Consider the following 19,662-nt stretch of genomic DNA (forward strand, 5'->3'; position numbering starts at 1 on the left):
CATATAACCTCCTCCCTGGGGGACGGACAACAGGAAAGTGGGTGAAGGGAGACATCGGACCGTGTAAGACATGACAAAATAATAATAATTTATAAATTATCAAGGGTACATGAGGGAGGAGGGTGGGGAAGGAGAGGAAAAATGAGGAGCTGATAGCAAGGGCTCAAGTAGAAAGCAAATGTTTTGAGAATGATGATGGCAACAAATGTACAAATGTGGTTGGCACAATGGATGGATATATGGATTGTGATAAGAGTTGCAAGAGCCCCCAATAAAATGATTTTTTTTTAATGTACCTGATGTTCATGGTTTCCATGAACAAATACCTTCTTTGCCATGAAACCAAAACTAGATGGTGCCTGTTTTCCCAATCCTGAACATTTTGATCAGATCCTGTAATAGAATTTGGATCAAAAGGGGTAGAAATGTAGAACCGAATTCCAAGTTCTCACAAAAACAACAAGACACGGGCATGAGAAAATGTTTAATGCCTGCAGATTCACCTCCCACAGTCCTGCAGTGATCAGACAGCCTTCACAAGCTGGCAGGAGCAGAGGAAGCCCGGGCGGCTTGCTTTCAGCAGTGTTGGAAAACCATCGCGGCCCTCGTCTCAACTTGGGACTGGTTGCAGGCAAGGTCTTTCCGCAGCATGCCTCAGGCGTCTCAACCCCAGGGGAGAGCCCCCCATCTCTATAGGACTCCCGAGGTCTTCTGTTCTTCTGCAGCCTGGCGCCGGGAACTGCGCTTCTGAAAATAGTGGTAGGCTCGGACACTGCACAGGTAGCCCCCGTACACGGTGAGGAGCATCATGGAAGTGGAGAAGGTCTTGTAGCCGAAGTCGGCTAGCTGTTTGCCAGTTGGCATCTCTGCCCCCTACAGAGAGAGACCAGATTCAGACCCAAGGATAAAGTCTTACGTGCCTGGCCCACTGCCCCATAAACTCATCGCCGAACTTCTGCATTCTGCTTAGTATGTCTGCACTCAAGACTGACGCAGGGGAGGGAGACGCCAGTCGGGGACTCAAGGGGGAACCCAGGTGCATCTGGCCACCAACACTGGCCTTCTGTGTGTGTGGACAAAAATGACTAATACAGAAGATGTGAAATTCCCTTCATCGACACAGTTCTTTGAGCACGACGTGTACTGCCACGTCCACTCCCACGCCTAGCCAGCTGCCAGGACCTCGAAGCACGGCCCCACATGGTTTCCCAGGCTGTAATTCTCATGGACCCAGAATGCAGCCACATCTTTCTCTCTCAGAGCGGCTGCTGGGTTTGAATCACTGACCTTTTGGTTGGCAGCCAAGGCCTTAAGTGCCATGAGGGCTCCTTGGATTAAACAGCAGCGGTGGATTACTCTTGCTGGAAGGACCAAGGTGGAACCTTCCAGGCAACACCCAATTTACTTTCTTATAAAAACCATCTCATTCCTGTGGGATTAGGTTCCTGGGCTAGCCCTCAAACATCTGTTTAAGTCCTAATAAGCTTGAAGTCGTGCCAACAGTACTTTGTATTATTTCAATCATAATGTAACCAGTTTTCAACTTACTCTAATTATTCCATAATTATCATCTCAATTAATTTAATGATGTGACTATTATATAATTACAATTAATCATACTATTCTAAATTCCAGATTTAACATCTATAACCTGTCCCCAGGGCTAAAAAAGACACTACTAGGCCTCTGCTAATGGTTAGCTTACAGTTTCACTAAGTGAGCCCCACGGTAACTGGCCCGGCTCGTCCGAGCTGGGGGATGAGAGGACGGTGGGCATGGGCACCCCTTACTTCCCGAGCTGAGACTCCCAGTGTGCTCTTAGGCCCTCTCTGTAAGGGGACTGAAATGAAATGACTGATGGAAATGAATGGAAGATGAGTCCTTACATGCCAGGGATGTAGAAAAAATGCTCCTGAAGGGCTGAATGGGGGCATAAAGGCCAGATAAGGGGTGCCAGCCTTCCACAGAGCAGGGCCCAGGGGCTGAACAGTACATCGGTGCCACCCCTGCAGGGTGAGCCCCAAGCTGCATGGAAGCACAGCTTCTGGGAGTTATCATTCCGAGTGACTGCAGGGAGGGACAATAAATAAGGTCAGAGAAAGGGCTATGTTCAGGCCATCTGGGCTCTGACAGGCCCCGAAGCCGTACACTGGACAGCAAAGGAACCAGGTGCTGGATCAGGGAAGCCAGCTGGCTCTGCCCTGCTCCGCCTCCCCCATTACATGAGTCTGACCAGAAGCTAAGTAGTCACTGGACCACTTCTGGGAGCTGAAGGAAGAGGGCCAGAGTACTCACCAGCCAGCCCATAAACAGGAAGGTGCAGCAGGACTGGAAGAGTGACAGGATATGGACTAACACAGGGACCCTCGTGGGGCAGTGGCCCACACTGGGCTAACAGCAAGGTCAGTGGTTCAAATCCACCGCTCTCCTCAGAAGGAAGATGAAGCCATCTGCTCCCGCAAAGGTTAGTCTCAGAACCTTGAGGAGCGGCTCTACTCTGCCCTACAAAATCACTATGAGTTGGAATTGGCTCCACGGTGGGGGGTTTTTGGTTTAAAAAAAAAAAATTTTGGTGTCCAGAACTTCACTACCATTGTTTTGGTTTCTCATCTATCCTGTAGAAGATGGCTTCTCCTACTTTCAAGTTGACAAAAACTCACAAAGTAAGGCAGGAGCAGAGAATAGGATCCATCAACTGAGTGGATTAGTCTTGGTAGGGCAGAGCTGGAAGCACTGTCAAAAGTAACCAGTTCAGAAACTGCTAAGAGAAATAAGAACCTCCCGTGTGCCACTGTGGAGGGGCCATGTTAGTCGGAAGATCTTGAGCAGGCTTTTGGACAGGGCAAAATGAAGACGCTGAATACACTTGTGTGCTGGGGTCTGTCTATCCTGCGGCGGGAAATACAAATCTGGCCAGAGCTCTGGAGAAGGATTAGGCTAGAGATTGGGATCATAGAGCCAAAGGAACACAGTTTGAAAATGGAAACCGGGAAAACAGGTAGGTGGGAAACTATTCACAGAAACTATGGGGTTTGGGGAGTGAAGTTTTTCCTTTAACTACTTCCCCTTCCTTAGATGTAACTCAACCACTGTTACCAAGTTACCCCCACGAATGGAAGTGCGCTGTATCTTTTGGATGTGCTGGGCTAGAGTAAAAGTTGAGGACCAGAGTGAAGTACCACAAAGATGAGACAACTGGGAGGGATGGGCCACTAAGTTGGTGGTAAGCAGGGTGGAAGTTAGCTTCATGCACTGCAATGGAACTGGCAGCCTAAGCATCAAGACAACATTTTCACACAGGGCACCAACAGGCCTAGAATCCTCCGTGCCTACTTCTTCCAACACCTGCCTCCCAAGTTGGTGCCTATGCATTTATCTAGGATAGAAAGAGACCTTATTAAAAGATCATAACCCCAATCCCGAGAGGTCAGAATCGCTCATTGGCTAACATCTTGAAAAGGCGGTGCCCGGGTGGCATAGTGCTTACTCAGTGGGTTGCTCACCATGAGGCCAGCAGCTGGTGACTATTAACTGCTCTGCAGGAGAAAGACGAGGCTCGCTGCGCCTGTCAAGAGTCACAGTCTGAGAAACCCACAGGGGAGTTCTACTGTCCTGACAGGGCGGCTATGAGTCAGAACAGACCCAATGGCATGGCGACGAGTGTGGTTTGGTTTGTTGGGAGGGTAACAAGATCAAGTGAACTCTAGTTTGGGTTCGCTTTATGAGAAGGAAGATTTGACTCCTATCAGGAGGGAGGTAAATTGAAGATTAAGAAAAGTAGCGGGGTTGAGGGATGAACCAAAACCCAAGTTGGCCAAAGAAAAGATGAAATTAGAAGTCTGAGTAGAAAGATTAACCTTGGAAATGAAAGTTAACTTTTGAGGTTGGCAGAACATTAGCCCCTAAGGAATATCCAGTTTCTCAATAAGCACGGAGTTCCTCTTTCCCTTTGCCGCCAAGTCTGAAGGCACGTTGGGTCACCAGCGGCTCTATGGGCGCCTCCCGCGATTTCAGCCGGGGTGCCTGCTCCTGCCGCAAACCACACAGTCTGATCCGGAAACAGGGCCTCACTCGGTACCAGATGGTACGTTTCTGTCAGTACACGAAGGATAGCGGCTTTACCAAACTGGACTACAGGATTTGGGGATTATCCAAGATAGCTACCCAACAGAAGAAACAATGCCAACTACATAATTTTTTTTAATGTCAAGTTTGATTAAAACAAACAAACAAACAAAGCAACTGGACACTCCCTTACTGAAGAGTTGTCGGAAGGAAGACGAGCCAGTCAGGGTGCAGGGTAGCAATGATGAAACGTAACTTTCCTCTAGTTCTTAAATGCTTCCTCCCCCCCACTATCATGATCCTAATTCTACCTTACAAATCTGGCTAGTCCAGAGGATGTACATTGGTACAGACAGCAATGGGAAACACAGGGAATCCGGGACAGATGACTCCTTCAGGACCAGTGGTGAGAGTGGCGATGCCTGGAGAGTGGAGGGAATGTGGGGTGGAAAGGGGGAACCGATTATAAGACTACCTATAGCCTCCTCCCTGGGGGATGGACAGCAGAGAAGAGGGTGGGGGGAGACGTCAGACAGTGTAACATGACAAAATATTAATAATTTATGAATTATGGAGGGATCATGAGGGAGGGGGGAATAGGGAGGGAGGGGGAAAATGAGCAGCCGACATTACGGGCTCAAGTAGAAGGCAAATGTTTTGAGAATGATGATGGCAACAAATGTACATATGTGCTTGACTCAATGGATGGATGGATGGTTATAAGAATTGTACGGGGAAAATAAATAAATAAATTTTTAAAAGAATTGTCCAAGTCCCCAATAAAATGATTTAAAACAGAAAACAAACAAACTCAGAGTTGAGTGTGTTGTGGGGGAAAGAGCTGGGTTGCAGATTTGGGAGAAACATTGGGGGAGGGATGTTACTAGCAGAGATTCCGCAGGGATGCAACCACCTAAGGCTGTGTAGTTCTTTCTTTCCCTGACCCTGAAACACATGCGTCAGATCCACCTGCTGGTGGGGGGTTTGGTTTACACATAAGGAGGCTCTGTTGAATCCTCCGCTTCCGCTTTTTAAGGAAAGCCCCAGGTTTGACCCCTGGCACCACTCACCTGTCAGTGGTCTTGTGTGTTGCTATCATACAAACAGGTTTCACTAGAGCGTCTAAAGTAAACTAAGAGGAGGAAGGAAGGCCTGGTGATCTACTCCTGGAACTCAGTCAGTGAACCCTTAAGGATCACACTGGTCGGGTCTGCAACCATCACACGGACCATGGCGGCCTGGGCAGCATTTAGTGTTGTAGGGTGCAGGTTGCCTTGGGTCAGTGACGGCCAACTCGATGGCAGCTAACTAACTACAGGAGGACCTCAAGGATCAGGATTCTCCTCTGGGAAACGTCCATCAAATGGAACCACCACTTTGGCTAGATACAGTCTCTATCTTTTCCCTCCATACTTCACACTGTATGGTGCTATGAGGGCTGCTGGGGGGACCATTGCTTCAGACCCAAAAGAGTAAGATTTGATGGGGATAAAGCAAAACAATCACCAAACTTGTTTGTTCCGACTCATAGTGACCCTAAAGGAAGGCACAGGATTGCCCCACAGGATTGCCATGGTTTGATCCTCCAACCATCTGGCTAGCAGGTGACTCTAGCAACTGTGCCAAAACTGTACCAAAAGAACAGCTGGGCCAAAAATCAGAGCAGAAGACAGTAGGTGACAGAAGAGCTAAGAAGCACGATAAACATTCAGACTGGAGTCCGTAGGGGCCCAAGAAAAGTTAGCAGAAAGGTTGTGGGCATGGCTGCAGTCGTTTTGATGTTTAAGTGTAATTAATTGTGCTCCCTGCTCCAAGTATCTTGCCATTGCTTTACCAGTGAATGGTTTAACCACTTCCCGGGGGGTTCAATCAGGAGTTTGGAATGCTAACTCCTATTTGAAATAGACTGACGCCTGCTTCTCCCGGTTATTGTATAGTCTGCTAAGAGGACACTTGGAAAGACGATGAGTTTGGAAGTTCTTTTTTGTGTGTATTCTGTCACGCACCCTAAAGGATGATCCCTTAGTCGAATTCCTTGATCAATGGCTTTGCTCTTAATTGGTTTTCATCTGGAGTAATGACTGGCTGGGCTCAATCGCTCCAGGTCACCGGACCCGATATTTGAGTGGGGGTTGGGGGGTGGGTGTCCTTTTAAAATGCCGGAGCACGATTTACACACCAGCAAGGAGGGAGGAGGGGAGCGATCCAAACGTTGAAGACCGCAGCCAAAGAATGGAGGAAGGAGGCGATATGCAGGACGGTGTCCGGGCGAGGCCGGCGCGCGGGCGGCAGGGCAGAGAGGTTAAATGAAGTCCCGGGGCGGAGTCAGGGTTTCCCACAATCAGCGCTGCGCTTTCGCAGGCTGCTCGCGTCGGCTGGGAGGGTGGTCGGGCACCCGAGGCCCTCGCGCGATCCGCCCGGGACCTCAAGGACACCGGGGCCTAAAGACTGGGCGGAGTGAAGGGCGCAGTAAACAAAGCCTGTGACACAAGGCCCTGGCCGGCCCATGCAGGGGCGTACCTGGACGCTGCAACTCCCACAGTCCAGCCGAGGCCTCCGCGGGTCGCGTGGCTTCCTCCGGCGACCGAACGCAGCACCGGAACCAGACGTGAGGGCAGCGGCCCTGGGACAGCCTGAGCCCCTAGCTATCGGTGCGGAAAGCGCGCCTTTCTTCGTCCCACCTGCCGCGCTGACCCTCTAGGATTCGGTTCCCAGCGAGAGAAACAGAACCACACGCCGAGCACAGCCACAAGCCCGCCCACTGAGGCGGGAACCCACGACGGTGGCTTCACCGACTGGTTGCCTCCTCTACACTTCCGGCTTCCGGAACAGCCATCTTTACTGCGCAGCCTCACACACGTTTCTCCCTGAGAAGCCGTTGAATTCTGGGAGTTGTAGTTATTCTCTGTTGAGAGAGGGACTTGCGTGAGCCAGGTTCTGGACCGGAACTTTTAACACTACACTCGGTAGATTTGATCTTTCGCTCTAATTTAGAGTACCAACCAATCCCCAGCTAGCGACGCGGTGACGTCTCCGGTAGCTGGGTAGATTTTCTCGGAGTCACCCTCGAAGTGGACCGCGCGCCCCCTAGAGCCTGGAGCTGCCCTCTCTCCTCAGCCTGTGACGTCTCCGGTAGCTGGGTAGATTTCTTCGGAGTCACCCTCCGAAGTGGACCGCGCGCCCCCTAGAGCCTGGAGCTGCCCACTCCCCCGTGGCCGTGTTCTGAGCTCAGGTAGGAGTCTTACAGTACTATAGCGAGACCGGAATCGCAGAGGATGTGCCTGATTTGGGAGTCCTGCTGGGTTGTGGGCTACCGGTTGGGTTGCTCACCACAAGGTCAGCGGTTCAAAGCCACGAGCTGCGGATACACGAAGGGGCAGTTCTACCCTGACCTGTAGGGATTGAGTTTAGGAAGTTGGGTCTTTGGAGGGGTGAGGTGGGAATAGGAGGTCCAAGAATGACAGTGGTTATCAAAGTGGATTTCTTTTTTTTTTTTTTTTTAATGTACTCTCCAACCAAATATTATGCTCTGGGGTGTGAGTACGGCGGTACATGACAGCATGCACACGATCACATGCACGGAAGCTCCCCTCGTCTCTGGAAAAAAGCATGTTTTATTGGGTGGACATGTAGGCCGCCATTCACAGCTAGCTCTGGAGTGAGCAGACGCAGACAAAAGTGTTTCCAGCGACGGCAGAGAGTCGGTCTTTGTGGGCCCAGCTTGTCCTTTGGGGGAGGCTGCTCTGGTTCATTGCCTGACAGGGCCCAGTGAGGCCTAGGGGCAATGGCCATGCCCCTCACGCTCCTTGCTGCCTGCCACTTGCAAGACTGAATCAACAGGCCAGGGGCTGGGAGGAACCTACCTACCCTCTTTCACAGGGCAAAGGGGAGGGTTAACATGATGCTGGTCAGGAAAGGGCCACAGTGTGCCAAGTGCTGTCACATAGGAAGTTGAGACCCTCTGCTGGCTGTGGCAGGACCTCTAAGACTTCAGGGACTATTTATAGCCAGGGGCCCAGGCTTCTGACCTATGACATTCCCTCTTTGCCTGGAGGAAGGCCAGTGCCAAGCACATACCTCTCCTCCCTTGCTGTCTTGCTTCCCTGCCCCAGGGGATGAGGTGGCTTTGTTTTCTCCTTCCCCCTGCAGCCCCCCACCCCAGCTCCTGGAGGGAGAATCTCATGAGAAGGCCCTCACTGGACAGAGGCGATCCTGCCTTGGAAAGTCAGGTTCCCCACTTTCTTCCTGGCCCTGTGCAGCCTCTGGGCCACTCTCTGTCCTGGTGGCCTCCAGATGTCAGATGCTGGTTTGGTCTCACGGCTGCCCTGGACGCAGCTGAGAAAGAGGCTCAGGGTTTAGGGGAGGATAGGCATAGAGTCAGGGGTGTCCCCAGAGAGGTAGGTGGCAGTAGGAGGGACCCCTGGGAGCTCCTGAGAAGGGAGGCTGGCACAGACAAAGGGCACAGGGAGCCTGGTGAGCAAGTGAGCAAGCAGAGCCTGCTATGAAAAGGTGTAGCTCTGTCAGCAGATCAAGTTCCTTCTCCCCAAAGAGGGTGCAGAGGGGGAGGGCCAGAGAAAGGTCACACGGGGTGGGGGAAGGAGCTGGCAAAGAAGTGGAAACCAGGAAGTCTCTGGGGAGTGTGGCAAGCCTGGGGCCAGAGATGCCAGCCTAGCAGCCACTTTGGTGCCAGGGCAGCCCCGAGGGAGAGGGGGTGGCCAGAGGTTTCTGAGGACACAGATGTTGCTAGGAGAAGCTCTAGAAGGGGGTTGTTTAAGATCTTTGTATTTTGTTAACAAACACTGAAATCTATTATGCTGTGTGAGGCCCGGCAGAGGTCAAAGCCAAAGGGGCCTGCGTCAGCTCCAAAGCCCGGAGCCACCCTGGTGGCCCTGGCCTCACCCCTCCTGTGGCTGAGGGACTTCTTGAGCAGGTCACTGGGTTTAGGGGCAGGCTTCCCAGTCTGTGTGAGGCAGCAGCTGACAGCCCTTGCCCTGCCCTCCATCCCCACCCCAACCCCCAGGCAGCTATGGGCCTCAGTTGTATCTTTCTCCGAGGACGGGGGAGAAAGCCAGATCCAGGGAGAAACAGGGCGCTCCCTTTCTGGCCAAGATGTGGCACGTAGAGGCTGCAGGCTTCTTGGGGTTCAGGATCTCGGGGTGAGTAGCTGGGCCCCAGTGAAAAGCCAAGCAGAGTCAGCTTCATGGGGGGGTCCTGAAGATCCGAGTCTGTACTGGGAAAAGCAGCATCCTGGCCTGGCCCACCTCATATGTGTTCTGGATGATTCTGCAGGCAGCGGATGAATTCAGCTACCGGCTGGCCCTCATAGCATACCTTGTACACAGCTGTGAACAGGGGGAATCTAGAATCGGGGGGAGAGAGACGTCCAGCTTAACCTCATTACTCCCTGTCCATCCCTTCCCCGCCAAACACACTCCTGGTCCACCCCATTTCCATCTGTCCCCCACCCCCACCCCCTGCCTCACTCTGCTCCCAGTTCCCACTGGCTGAGGTCTGGAGGCTGAGCCTCAGGGTCGGTTGCTACTCGCTGTGCGCCTTGTCTGACTGTATGAGTCTGTGGGGATAAAGATTTTGGCAAACTTCTCTGTGCCTCAGGAGCCCTGGTGGCATAGTGGTTATGCTAACAGAAAGGTCAGCGGTTTGAACCCACCAGGTGTTCTGCCCCTGTAAAGTTAGTCTCGGAAACCCACGGGGGCAGCTCCACGCTGTCCCACAGGGGTGCTATGAGCTGGCACCAAGGCAATGGCAGTAGGTGTGGGGGTGTTTTCGCTGTCATCCACTCTGCTCTGGGGCCCACAGAACGACGGGAACGGGGAAGATGGAATCCTGTCCGTGAAGGTGCTCAGTGACTGCGGGCCCCTTCCTCCCCACCCCTGTGCCCAGGCTGTGCCCCTGACCGGGAGCCTGTTGCCATCGTGGATTGAAAACCAGGCTTCTATTCGCAGGGTCAGCGGCGCAAACTAGTTGTTTGCTCCAAGGGAGGCCTTTCTATGCCAGTGAGCAGGTTTGACACTCTGCTCACCTAGGGTTCCCTCCACATCCACAGAACTCAGCTCCCATAACCCAGCCATCCCGCTCTCTGTGTCCCCTGACAAAGCGCATCGTTCTCACACTTCAACACCCAGCAGCACGCGCCTCCACAGGGAGGCTGCCCGGGGGTGGGCTACGAGGCGTCATAGTGAGCTGAGTTTAAGGCTGGACCCCAGCCCTGAGCCCCCGATAGAGGACCCAGACAGGCAGAGGGGGAGCTGTGCAGAGGGGCCACACACTGCCCTGGGAAGAGCGCTCAAGTGGGTGCTGTTCTGAAGGCTCTAATCTAGGGACTTGTACTCGTGAGGGGACAACAGAAATGTCACAGACTCTCTCGGTGTTCTGGCCTCTTGGCTGCACTGTTTGTCCAGGTGACAGTTCCTGCTTCACAGCCTGTGGAGGGCTCCGGGGCTGCGGCAGACACCTACTTGTCCACCAGGCCCTTGTTCTGGAGGATGCTGTGCAGCTCCTGGGCGGTCTGGGGGCCCTGCAGCTTCTGCCCGTTCAGCATTTCTTTCTCCAGCTGCTCAATGGACTGTAGAGGACACACAGGGGGGCGGGGGGTTGGGGGTGTCGTCAGTAGGAGGTGGAGTGTCTGATTGGTGGGGTCATTGGGAGGAAAGAAGGGGTCCCCCTGGCCCCTCTACCCTGAGCAGACCCGCACCTTTCCTGTCCGGGCGAAGGCCTCAGCCACCTTGCGGTTCCGCCCGCCGTAGCAGGTGGTGATGAGGTCGGCCACACCGCAGCTCTCCAGGAAGGTGGCGGAGGACACGGGGCCGCTGCAGAAGAGCTTGGAGAAGGCGATCATCTCCATGAGCCCCAGCCGGATCACCGCGGCCTTGGTGTTGTCGCCAAAGCCCAGTCCGTCGCAGAAGCCAGCCCCCACAGCCACGATATTCTTTGAGGGGTAGAAGTTGTGGGTGAGAAGACTCCTTGGCATATGGAGCCTCACCACAGCTATGGGTCATCTGCCCGAGAAGTAAAGGGTGTGGTATGGGCCCCTAAGCAATTGTCACCTCTTGGCTTTCCAACCTGCTGTCCCTGCTTGTGGAAGGCTATGTTGGTGCCTCTGGGCGCCCAGTCCTGCTCCAGACTCCATCCGTGAGGATGTTTAGCCGAAAACCACACTTCTCGCCAGCTGACCCTGCCACCCATGCCCGGATGGCTGCAGCTTGAAGGAGTGCCCAGACGCCATAGCCCCTGCCGCTGCAATGTTTGGATTCCCGGACACCTGGATTTCAGTAGCCTGGGGGTTCCCCCGAGGCCTCTGCTCTTCCCCATGAACTAACCCTTGGAGCCAGGGGTCAGGTGACCCAAAAAGGGATAAAGGACAAAGGAACGGAAGTTCCTGATGGTGATAGTTGGCAGGCCTGAATGACCCCGGCCTTGCTATTTCGTCCTTCCTTACATGTGTGGGACCTGCTGGGTACAGGGAGCAACTGACTCACTGCCTAAGAGTGGGTGTCTGGAGCACTGGCACCCTTGGGGGTTGGCCCCCTTTAGGCCCCTCTCCCCCCCACTGACTTCCTCTGGGCCCCTCTCACCTTTAAGGCTCCACAGATCTCCACCGTGTCCACCTCTTGTACCACAGTGATGCGGAAATTGGGCGTCTGCATCAGCTCTTTCAGAAGCTGTCCCTGGGCAGGGTCCTTGCATCCTAGAATGGGGAGGGGACAGCGTTTGGGAGGGAGGACACCAGCTGTTCTTGGCAGAACCTCCAGTGTCCTTCCCTGGGGGCCCTGGTGGGGAGGGGCTCTCACCGATGGTGGTCTCACAGAACTTCTCATCGGCCACCTCGCTAGCGATGTTGGCCCCCATCAGCACACTCATGGGGATGCCAAGGCGTTCTCCGATTACTTCTGAGATGAGCTTCAGCCCGTTGGGGCCCTCGTCTACCCCCTGAGCACAGGATGGAGTTCAGGCCAGGGGTCCTTTATACCCATGTGAAGGCTTCCTGCCCAGAAATCCTGCCCCTTCGAACCCCTGTGCCCCGAGGGAGGACCTGGTCCATCCCACACCCGCTAAAGCTCGCTGGGAGGGTGGGAAGTGAATCCACCTGAAAACTCCCCTTCCATGTAGCCTTAGTCAGCCCGCTTCTCCTCATCGCTCAACTCCCCTTCTGAGAGCCCCAGCCAAACAGTCATCTTGGTGGTCACTGGTCTTCCCCAACTCTCCCACCCCACCTCCCCTGCCCCCAAGCTTCTCTGCCTGCAAACCAACCTCTCACCGACACCTAGCCAGCCTCCTCTCTGTCCAGCGGACCCCAGCCTCTGTCTGCTTGCTCAAGCCTCCAAGCCAACTCTCTTCTGTGCAAACACTTGACCTGCTTCCATTTTTTGCTCCCTTTTTGCTCCCCCTGAGTTCTTCCCATTCCTCCCCAAGCAACGTGAAGGTCTTGCTGGCACCTTAATAAGGGATATGCCAATGGCTTTTGCCTTCAGGTGGCCCTTGAGCTGGTCACAGATCTTGATGATGAACTGATGGGGCACCACAAAAATCAAGATGTCGGCGTCCGCTGCAGCATGGGCCACATCTGGGATGGCCACCTGTGGGGGTGACCGAACGCTCATGGGCGGGCCCGAGCCATTTGGGAAATCTGGGAGCCCAAGAGTAAGGGAGCAGAGAAGGAAAGAAAGGGTGGGATGGGGACTGAATTTGGAAGTGGCAGACCTGACCGTACAACTCCCTTCCCCCCAACCACGGCTCATCTCAGCTCCAGCTGTCCTGGGCTTTTCGGACTCCTGGAACCCTCCGAAGGTCCCTCCTCACCCTTGGCTGGGAGACAGTGACGGAGGCCAAAGGAGGCCTGGCTTGGCAGCAGAGAAAGGCCAAGTAAAATTGCGCCTGGGAGCAGGGAACCTTGGATCTTCCTGCTCCTCTTCCCCCTTTCCAGGTAGTTAGAGAGCCTCATGGATTTGACGGAAGACCCCAAGTCCAAGAATCGGTCTCCAGACCTGCTGATAACCCGGTGAACAGTCACAGACAGACCCAGAGTCTGGGAGCTCCAGAACCTATCTTTGGTTGCCATGGAGACCAGCTCCTGCATTCTTTCTTCCCTTCCCTCCTTGGGGCTCTCTAAGGGGAGCATTGTGTTGCGTTACCCAATGAGCACGGGAAGCACAGGCTTACTTGGGTTCACTAATCTGCAGTGAATAATTTCTCCTTTTCTGAGCCACGTTAACATGAGGTGCCACCTGTAAGTCTGGCTGGCCCATCTCTGCCAGCGCCGCCGCTGCACCTTACTACAGTCAGACCTCTTCTCCAGCGAGCAAGCGAGCAAGCGGTGAGGGTTCCTGACTGGAGGGAGGGAGCCAAGGCAGCGTCTCTTCTTGCTAATTGAGTAACCCACCCCTGGGTTAGTAGGGAGGGAGGTGCATGCAGGTTCTCAGTCCCAGAAAGACGCCCAGGGAGCCACTGGGCAACTGTGTATTGAGGTGCTCAGCCTGGAGCAGCCCTCCTGAGAAGGGGCTCAAGGGCGACTCTCACCTGAGCCAGCTCCTCACAGCAGGAGGCAGCCGGTGGTAAGTAAGATCTTGCCCCAACTGCCCAGCCTTCCCTTCCCCCAGCTCGATCCTCCCTCCCTAGCTTGCTCTCTGCTCACTCACTCAGGGTGCGGGGCTTACCACATTGGGGGGCAGCTTGTGCCCAGGCAGGTATCTGACATTCTCGTGCTGCGTGTTGATGATCTCCGTCAGCTTCCTGCCCCCGATGTCTTCCTCAAACACCCACATAGTCACCCGGGGGTCAAAGCGTGCCAGCTGAGCTGCATTGCTACCCACAATCTTGGCGATGGCGGAGCCCCTATGGTGATGGGGTTGGGGGGTGGGGAGAGGGGGAGAACAGTAGTGGAAGGGGGCAGCAAGGGAGGGAATGGTGTGTGACCGGCTTAGGATTTCATGACAGCCCATCAGATAATTTCTTTCTGCCTTCCTTGTCCACCCCCACCCGTGAGGGTGCGCCCTGTGACCTGGCCTCAGTCTGTCTGTCCACTCCTAGAGGAGGGAGCCTGGCCCTTCCAGACACCCCCCTCCCCCATCCCATGCCCCCAGCCCAAGCAGCTTTCCGGGCAGGGAGCGCTCTGGAGAACAGGTGCAGCTGCCCAGCCAGCCAGAGCCAGCGGGGATTGGGACACTAGCTGCCGTGGGTGGGGGGCGGGGGTGTTGATAAGCATGGAGCAGGAAGCTGCAAGGGTAGACATTGCTGCCCACTCCGCCTCCCTCCTTCGCTAAGCCCCCTGCCTGCCTGAGCCTACCCTCTGCTCTGGAGCCTGGCAGAGCAGCGGCTGGGGCTCAACTTACCAGTTGCCAGAGCCCACAATGCAGACTTTCTTGCCAGCCATGGTGCCGCTTCTCTCCCCAGCCGGCTGGGTGCCACACTCACCAGCTCCTGTGCTGTGAGGAGCCTTTAACTCCGCCACACGTGGGTGCAGCCAAGCCCCACCCTCCAGGAGTGGGCGGGGAGGCAGGTGCCCAGTGAGAGGGAGTCTGCCAGAGGGAGGCAGAGAAAGAGAAAAGGCAGGCGCGTAGGGGCAGGTGGGGACCAAGAATGGGGCAGAGACCGGCTGGCCTTTGAGACTGGCCAGCTGAGGATGTTTCTTCCTGAGCTCCAAGCCTCCAAGCCTCCGGAGGGGGACCAGCACCACCCAGCTCACCCCTCCCCGACTGCCTTCTGGTCTCATTTTGGGGTCTGCCAAGAAATAGCCCAGATAAGAAATAAGTGACTGATTATTGCTCCATGCTCCCCGCTGTCCCCTAACATGAATAAATTATACTCAGTGCCGGGCAGCAGACATGGGAATGGTTTTTCTTCCTCAGTGGTAGGCACAACCCCCATCCAGGGCAGAGGGACCACCTTCCACTGGCTCCACTGCAGAGCCCACGTTTAAAGATGAGATGACGTAGGAGGTAAAAGCCTGCTTTGCACACAACCAACCTAAGATCCCCGAGAGACAAGGACATCTTGGACAAGGTCACCTGTCCCCCAAAGTGGTCAGTTCAGGGGCTCACCAGTGGGCCTGCCTCTCCACTTCAAATGATCCTGAGTGATTTCCAGGGAGGTGGGAGGCTCAAGTTGGAGGGCTCTGAAGCCAAGTGGCCCACAATTCTCCTGTTGCAGTCTCTGAGCTCGAGGAAAGGAGCCCTGGTGGGATGGGACTGGGGGTGGGGTGGTGTAGTAGTTTATACATTGGGCTGCCAACCACAAGGTCAGCAGTTTGAACTCACCAGCTGCACTGGAGGTTAAGATGAAGCTTTCTACTCCTGTAAAGAGTTACCACCTCAGAAACCCACAAGGACAGTTCTATGCTGTCTATAGGGTCCCTAGGAGTCAGAATTGACTTGCTTAGATGTTTGTTTTGGATTGGGGGTGCTTAATTAAGGAAGATGGGAAAGGAAATGGCCATACCTTAGAGGCCATGACCACCAACATTCCTTTCCTGCTGCGGGGCCTCCCTCAGGCTCATGGCTAGTTTGCAGAAGCCAAAGAAAGGGAGCGGGGCGGCAAGACCTGAGAACAGTTTCCCTGGGGGAAGGACTTATGGGGGGTGGGGGGGAAGTGGAGACATAGCCATACAACTGTGAGTATCCAGGTGGCCTAAGGGTGCTATAACTGAGGTTCCCCCGCCCCAGCCATCTGCTTGACCCAGAGGGCCCGCTGGTTTCCAGCCTCATGTGGAGAGCAGGGCAGGAGGCCCCACTCCAGCTGCGTGTGCACCTTGGCCTAGAGGGCAGATACCACTGTGCCCTGCTCACGTGCTGCCCTCCTGGCTTGGCTGGCTGCTGAGTGGGCGTTCTCACTCCCCTGGGCTGTGGCTGGCCTAACAGCAGTCAGCACTAGGGGAGAGGAGGTTGTGTGTGCAACCACTGGGTGAGGGAAGTAGACAGGAGGTCAAGGCAGGGGATGGTTTTCGAAGTTCCAGGGACTGCCCAGGAAAGGCCCACCCTATCCTCCTGCCATGGCCAGGGTCTTCACCTCAGAAGGGAAACCAGTGGTGGGCAGTTGTCTCGAGGACAGTTACATCCATACAGAGCCTGCCTCCCGGAGTCCTTACAGCACTGGCTTAGAGGGAATGGCACCTGTGCCAGGCTGCCAGCCGGAGTCCTGATGGCAGGTGATGAGGAAGGATGCTGCTGCCCCTGCACGTAGAATGTTTATGCATACAGTCACCTTGTTCTGCCGGAATGCCCTTTCCACTTTGCCCCACTGTTCGTTTTCAGTGGCCTGGAGACAAAGGCTTTGCTCATGGGCGTAAGAAATAAAGGGAGTGCAGACTCCACACGGGCCAGTCAGTCAGAGCATTCTGTCCCAGCGGGGCTCTTTTCCTAAGTGCAAACTGTACATTTGCTTGAAATTCCTCATGGCTCATCAGCCATTCATTACATGTGTGATTAGCCTGGGTAAAACCCAGTGCCATTCCAATGCCCTTGAACACCCATTTGCTCCACTTCCAAGTGATCAACCCACCTCCCTCCTTAACCCCGATCAAGCCCCAAGTTCTGGATTGGGAATGGTGGTTTTGTCACATGCTACAGGCAATTCCTGCATGTTCCCATCCTTGGAAACAAAATTATTTTGGGACATGCCTACGCATACTCTGTTCTGCTCAGAAGCCCTTCTTGGGTACACTGCAAAGGAGCAGCAGGTAGAGAGTAGACTGGAAATGTGCCTTGCTTCTGCTGATGGGAGCCACTGCTCCCGAGCAAGGCTTCCAGTCAATCGTAATGAGGGGCTGGCACGAGGATCTCAGCATGGCAAGTGGCACACCCCAGAGAGCAAACATGTCTGGTTGCCCAAGCCCTGGCAAGCTGCTGCCAAAAGGCCTCTGTGCCCCAGGGAACCCAGGAGAGACTGTCGGTGCCTGCTTACCCTGGGCAGTGGGGCAGGCCTCACAGGTGCAGTGAAGGCACCGGGCTTGCTTGGCCCAGTGGCACTGCTAGAGCAACCTCGAGGTGAGAACTGAGGTGTGCAGGCTAAGAGCCTGGTTTTCCACTTTCCCCAGCAGCTAGTGCCATGCCGAGCACACAAAACCCCAAACTCAATGCCAACGAGTGGATTCTGACTCAGTGAGCCTACAGGACAGGGTAGAACTTCCCCTGTGGGTTTCCAAGACTAATCATTTCTGGGAATAGAAAGCCTTTGTTTCTCTCCAGCAGAGCAGTTGGTGGTTTTGAAATGATGACCTTATGGTGAGCAGCCCAATGCATAGCCAGTCCACCAGCAGGGTCCCTCCCTCGGCATACAGCGGTACTTGGGGCTCAATGTCTGTCCAGCAACTGCACAAAGCACGAGTAGGGCCGAAGGTGCTGGGAGAATGAGCTTGAGGCTGGGCTCTCCCCCCATAGCTAGGGGCATCCCATCCTTCAGAAGATCCTTTTATTAAAACTGGGTGACATCAATAAGGGGACAGTACAAAAAAAATTTTGGTCCATGAAAAAAAAACACATAATCATTCAGTTAATAAAAACAATGATCTTCAACAGGACACCATAGGGGATCTGAGCTTCCTTCTAGTGGTTCTCGCCAGGAGCCGGGCCAGGGCTCAGCTGCCCGACGATAGTTGTCCAGTGCCACTGGGGAGAGCCTCTGACGGGGCGACTGGGGAAAAGTCCTGTCCCTGGTGGGGAGCAGACAGGGCTAAGGGGCATGAGGATGTGCTCGCAGGAGCCTGAGGAGGGGGTGGGAAGCAGGGCTGTCAGTTCTGTGGGGTGAGAGCCCAAGTGGGACAGCTGTCTCCCACCTGCTGTGTTGAGTCTGCGAGCCTGGGGGTTATGCTAACTTGGGGCGATACAACCTGGAAGAATCCGAGGCTCTCCTGCAAAGATGCAAACCCATCTCAGCTCCAAGAGGCCAAGACGGCAAGGTCCTGCTGCTACCTGAGGGGGTTGAAGCTTCGAGGGCGGGGGCATCCCGAGCCTGGAGGGCAGGGGAGGGGCGGGGAGTCAAACCCAACTCAGCTGTTGTCCAGCTCTGGGTGCCTGTACTCCTCGGTGCCCTAGAAGCTACCTGGGGCGTCAACTGAGCAGAAAAAGGACAGGAAGACGGGTGGCCCAGGGCTTGTACCCGTTTGATTTTAGGCCTGTTTCTCCTTTAAGGGAAGGGGCTGGGGGAGGAGGGGAAGCAGGATGGAGTGAAGGAGTCAGTCCAAGCAAACAGTAGAACAGCCTCTTCTGGCACCAGCAGTCCTCCAGGTGTCGAGCTCTGCCCGGGAAAGGTAAATCTCCCCAGCCAGGTCAGGGCAGACAGGAGGGGTTCCTAATACAGGCTGCTACAAGGAATGTGCTAGGGGGCGGGTCAACTCCAATACTGCTGTGGACCCCTCTGAGGGAGAGAGAGGGGCACTAAGGTGGCAGCCCTCCCAGGCAGGGACAGACCGGGCTCAGCTCAGCCCAGGGCCCGGCTTCCTTTAGTGCTACAGGGCGGCGCAGGTGCAGCGCAGTCTGCTCAGGGCGGAAGGACACTGGGTTCAGTTACCAGGAGTTTACGGAGTGCCCTCAGGCTAGAGCCGGGAAAAAGGACCCAGGTCTCTGAGGGCAGGGCAGTGTAGCTGGTCCCCTTGAAGACCACTTGGCCTGGGGCCCATCCACTCAGAGCCCTGAGTACCACTACAGGTTCTCTCTAACGCTACTTAGAGGGCGAGCAGAGGCACATGGGAACTGGGAGGGCAAAGGGAAACTGGGGAGTAGGAAAGGCTAGGGTGGAGGAAGAGGTCAACAGGTGTCTAGTAAGACACATATGTGAGACCCTCTTCGTTCTGGTGGTGTCCTTGAACCAACAGCATCCCTTGGAAGGCCCCAGCCAAGGCCAAGGCGGGTGCAATGAGGCAGGCAGCACAAGGCCCGGTTTCAGAATCGGTGCAGCCAAATCCGGACTGGGGGTTCCTAGGTGTTTCGGATCCCCAGGGCTTGCTCTAGTTCCTGTCGTCTCTGTTGCACCTGGGGAGAGAATAGCATCGAAGGGCAGTTGATGAGACACCCAGCCCTCGGGACCTACCCTACTGGCCCTGGCCCCGACGGGGGCGCAGACGCCCTGCCCTCACCATCCCAGGCACCTACCTTGGAGTAGAAGTAGCGGCACACGGCCTCCTGAGCCCAAGGCTGGAAGTAGAACTCAGCTCGGCGCTCCTCCTCTGGATTACCCACCACGTCAGTCATGGTCTAAGGGGGGGTGGGGATGAGGGACACACACACAACACTCGTCTCCTGCCTCCACACCCCGCCATGCTCAGGCATCTGCCTGCTGGGCCTCTGATTGCAGTCACACTGACCACAGGGGAGGACAAAGGGCACGGGTTACACCCTGTGCTGCCCTACTCACTCACGGCACCGTCCTGCCTGGCCTCAGAGGCTCCCCTCCCGGGACATACCTCAGCCTCACTCCTACACGTTCCGTATCGCTGACCTCCTTCCCTTGTGTCGGGTCTGGTCTCCCCACAGGGCATGTGCTGCTCTGTAGGCTGGCCCGCAGCAAGAACTGGGTGGACACTTGATGGGTCCACCTCCGTTTTCCTACTTGATTGCATGTGAGCCCAAAAATGGGGTGCTGAAACCCTGC

At 55.0% G+C, this 19,662-nt stretch overlaps 3 protein-coding genes across 4 annotated transcripts in view; all 3 read right to left on the reverse strand.

Annotated features, from left to right (window-relative positions):
* Nucleotides 1-465: 465 nt before the first annotated feature.
* On the reverse strand, nucleotides 466-6,750 carry LOC101641236 (cytochrome c oxidase assembly protein COX14). The gene is made up of 2 exons (XM_045287292.1): nucleotides 6,586-6,750; nucleotides 466-873 (listed from the first exon to the last, which is right to left on the reverse strand). The coding sequence occupies exon 2, from the start codon at nucleotides 862-864 to the stop codon at nucleotides 691-693; it is 174 nt and encodes a 57-aa protein (XP_045143227.1). The 5' UTR covers nucleotides 865-873; nucleotides 6,586-6,750; the 3' UTR covers nucleotides 466-690.
* Nucleotides 6,751-7,659: 909 nt separating this feature from the next.
* Nucleotides 7,660-14,685, reverse strand: GPD1 (glycerol-3-phosphate dehydrogenase 1). The gene is made up of 8 exons (XM_004711392.3): nucleotides 14,412-14,685; nucleotides 13,737-13,914; nucleotides 12,519-12,659; nucleotides 11,874-12,012; nucleotides 11,658-11,770; nucleotides 10,778-11,011; nucleotides 10,542-10,648; nucleotides 7,660-9,424 (listed from the first exon to the last, which is right to left on the reverse strand). The coding sequence occupies exons 1-8, from the start codon at nucleotides 14,450-14,452 to the stop codon at nucleotides 9,328-9,330; spliced, it is 1,050 nt and encodes a 349-aa protein (XP_004711449.1). The 5' UTR covers nucleotides 14,453-14,685; the 3' UTR covers nucleotides 7,660-9,327.
* A 2,727-nt stretch (nucleotides 14,686-17,412) lies between these two features.
* The window catches only part of SMARCD1 (SWI/SNF related, matrix associated, actin dependent regulator of chromatin, subfamily d, member 1), a 10,451-nt gene continuing 8,201 nt past the window's right edge, over nucleotides 17,413-19,662 (reverse strand). For both annotated transcript variants that reach the window (XM_004711394.2, XM_045287296.1), the window contains exons 12-13: nucleotides 19,164-19,265; nucleotides 17,413-19,043 (exon numbers count right to left, since the gene is read on the reverse strand). In XM_004711394.2, the coding sequence (XP_004711451.1) occupies nucleotides 18,990-19,043; nucleotides 19,164-19,265 (156 nt within the window). In that variant the 3' untranslated portion in view covers nucleotides 17,413-18,989. The remainder of the gene's footprint in view (nucleotides 19,044-19,163; nucleotides 19,266-19,662) is intronic.

Source organism: Echinops telfairi, unplaced genomic scaffold (assembly GCF_000313985.2).
Source record: "Echinops telfairi isolate 266 unplaced genomic scaffold, ASM31398v2 ScPeMD7_12;HRSCAF=54, whole genome shotgun sequence".
Classification (NCBI taxonomy): domain Eukaryota; kingdom Metazoa; phylum Chordata; class Mammalia; order Afrosoricida; family Tenrecidae; genus Echinops; species Echinops telfairi.

Coding starts and splice junctions, on each gene's coding strand:
- LOC101641236 (XM_045287292.1), bottom strand. CDS start 864: ATGCCAACTGGCAAACAGCTAGCCGACTTCGGCTACAAGACCTTCTCC.
- GPD1 (XM_004711392.3), bottom strand. CDS start 14,452: ATGGCTGGCAAGAAAGTCTGCATTGTGGGCTCTGGCAACTG. Junction 12,660..13,736: donor ACAAGCTGCCCCCCAATGTG/GTAAGCCCCGCA, acceptor TCACCCCCACAG/GTGGCCATCCCAGATGTGGC. Junction 11,012..11,657: donor AGATCTGTGGAGCCTTAAAG/GTGAGAGGGGCC, acceptor TACCCCTCAAAG/AATATCGTGGCTGTGGGGGC.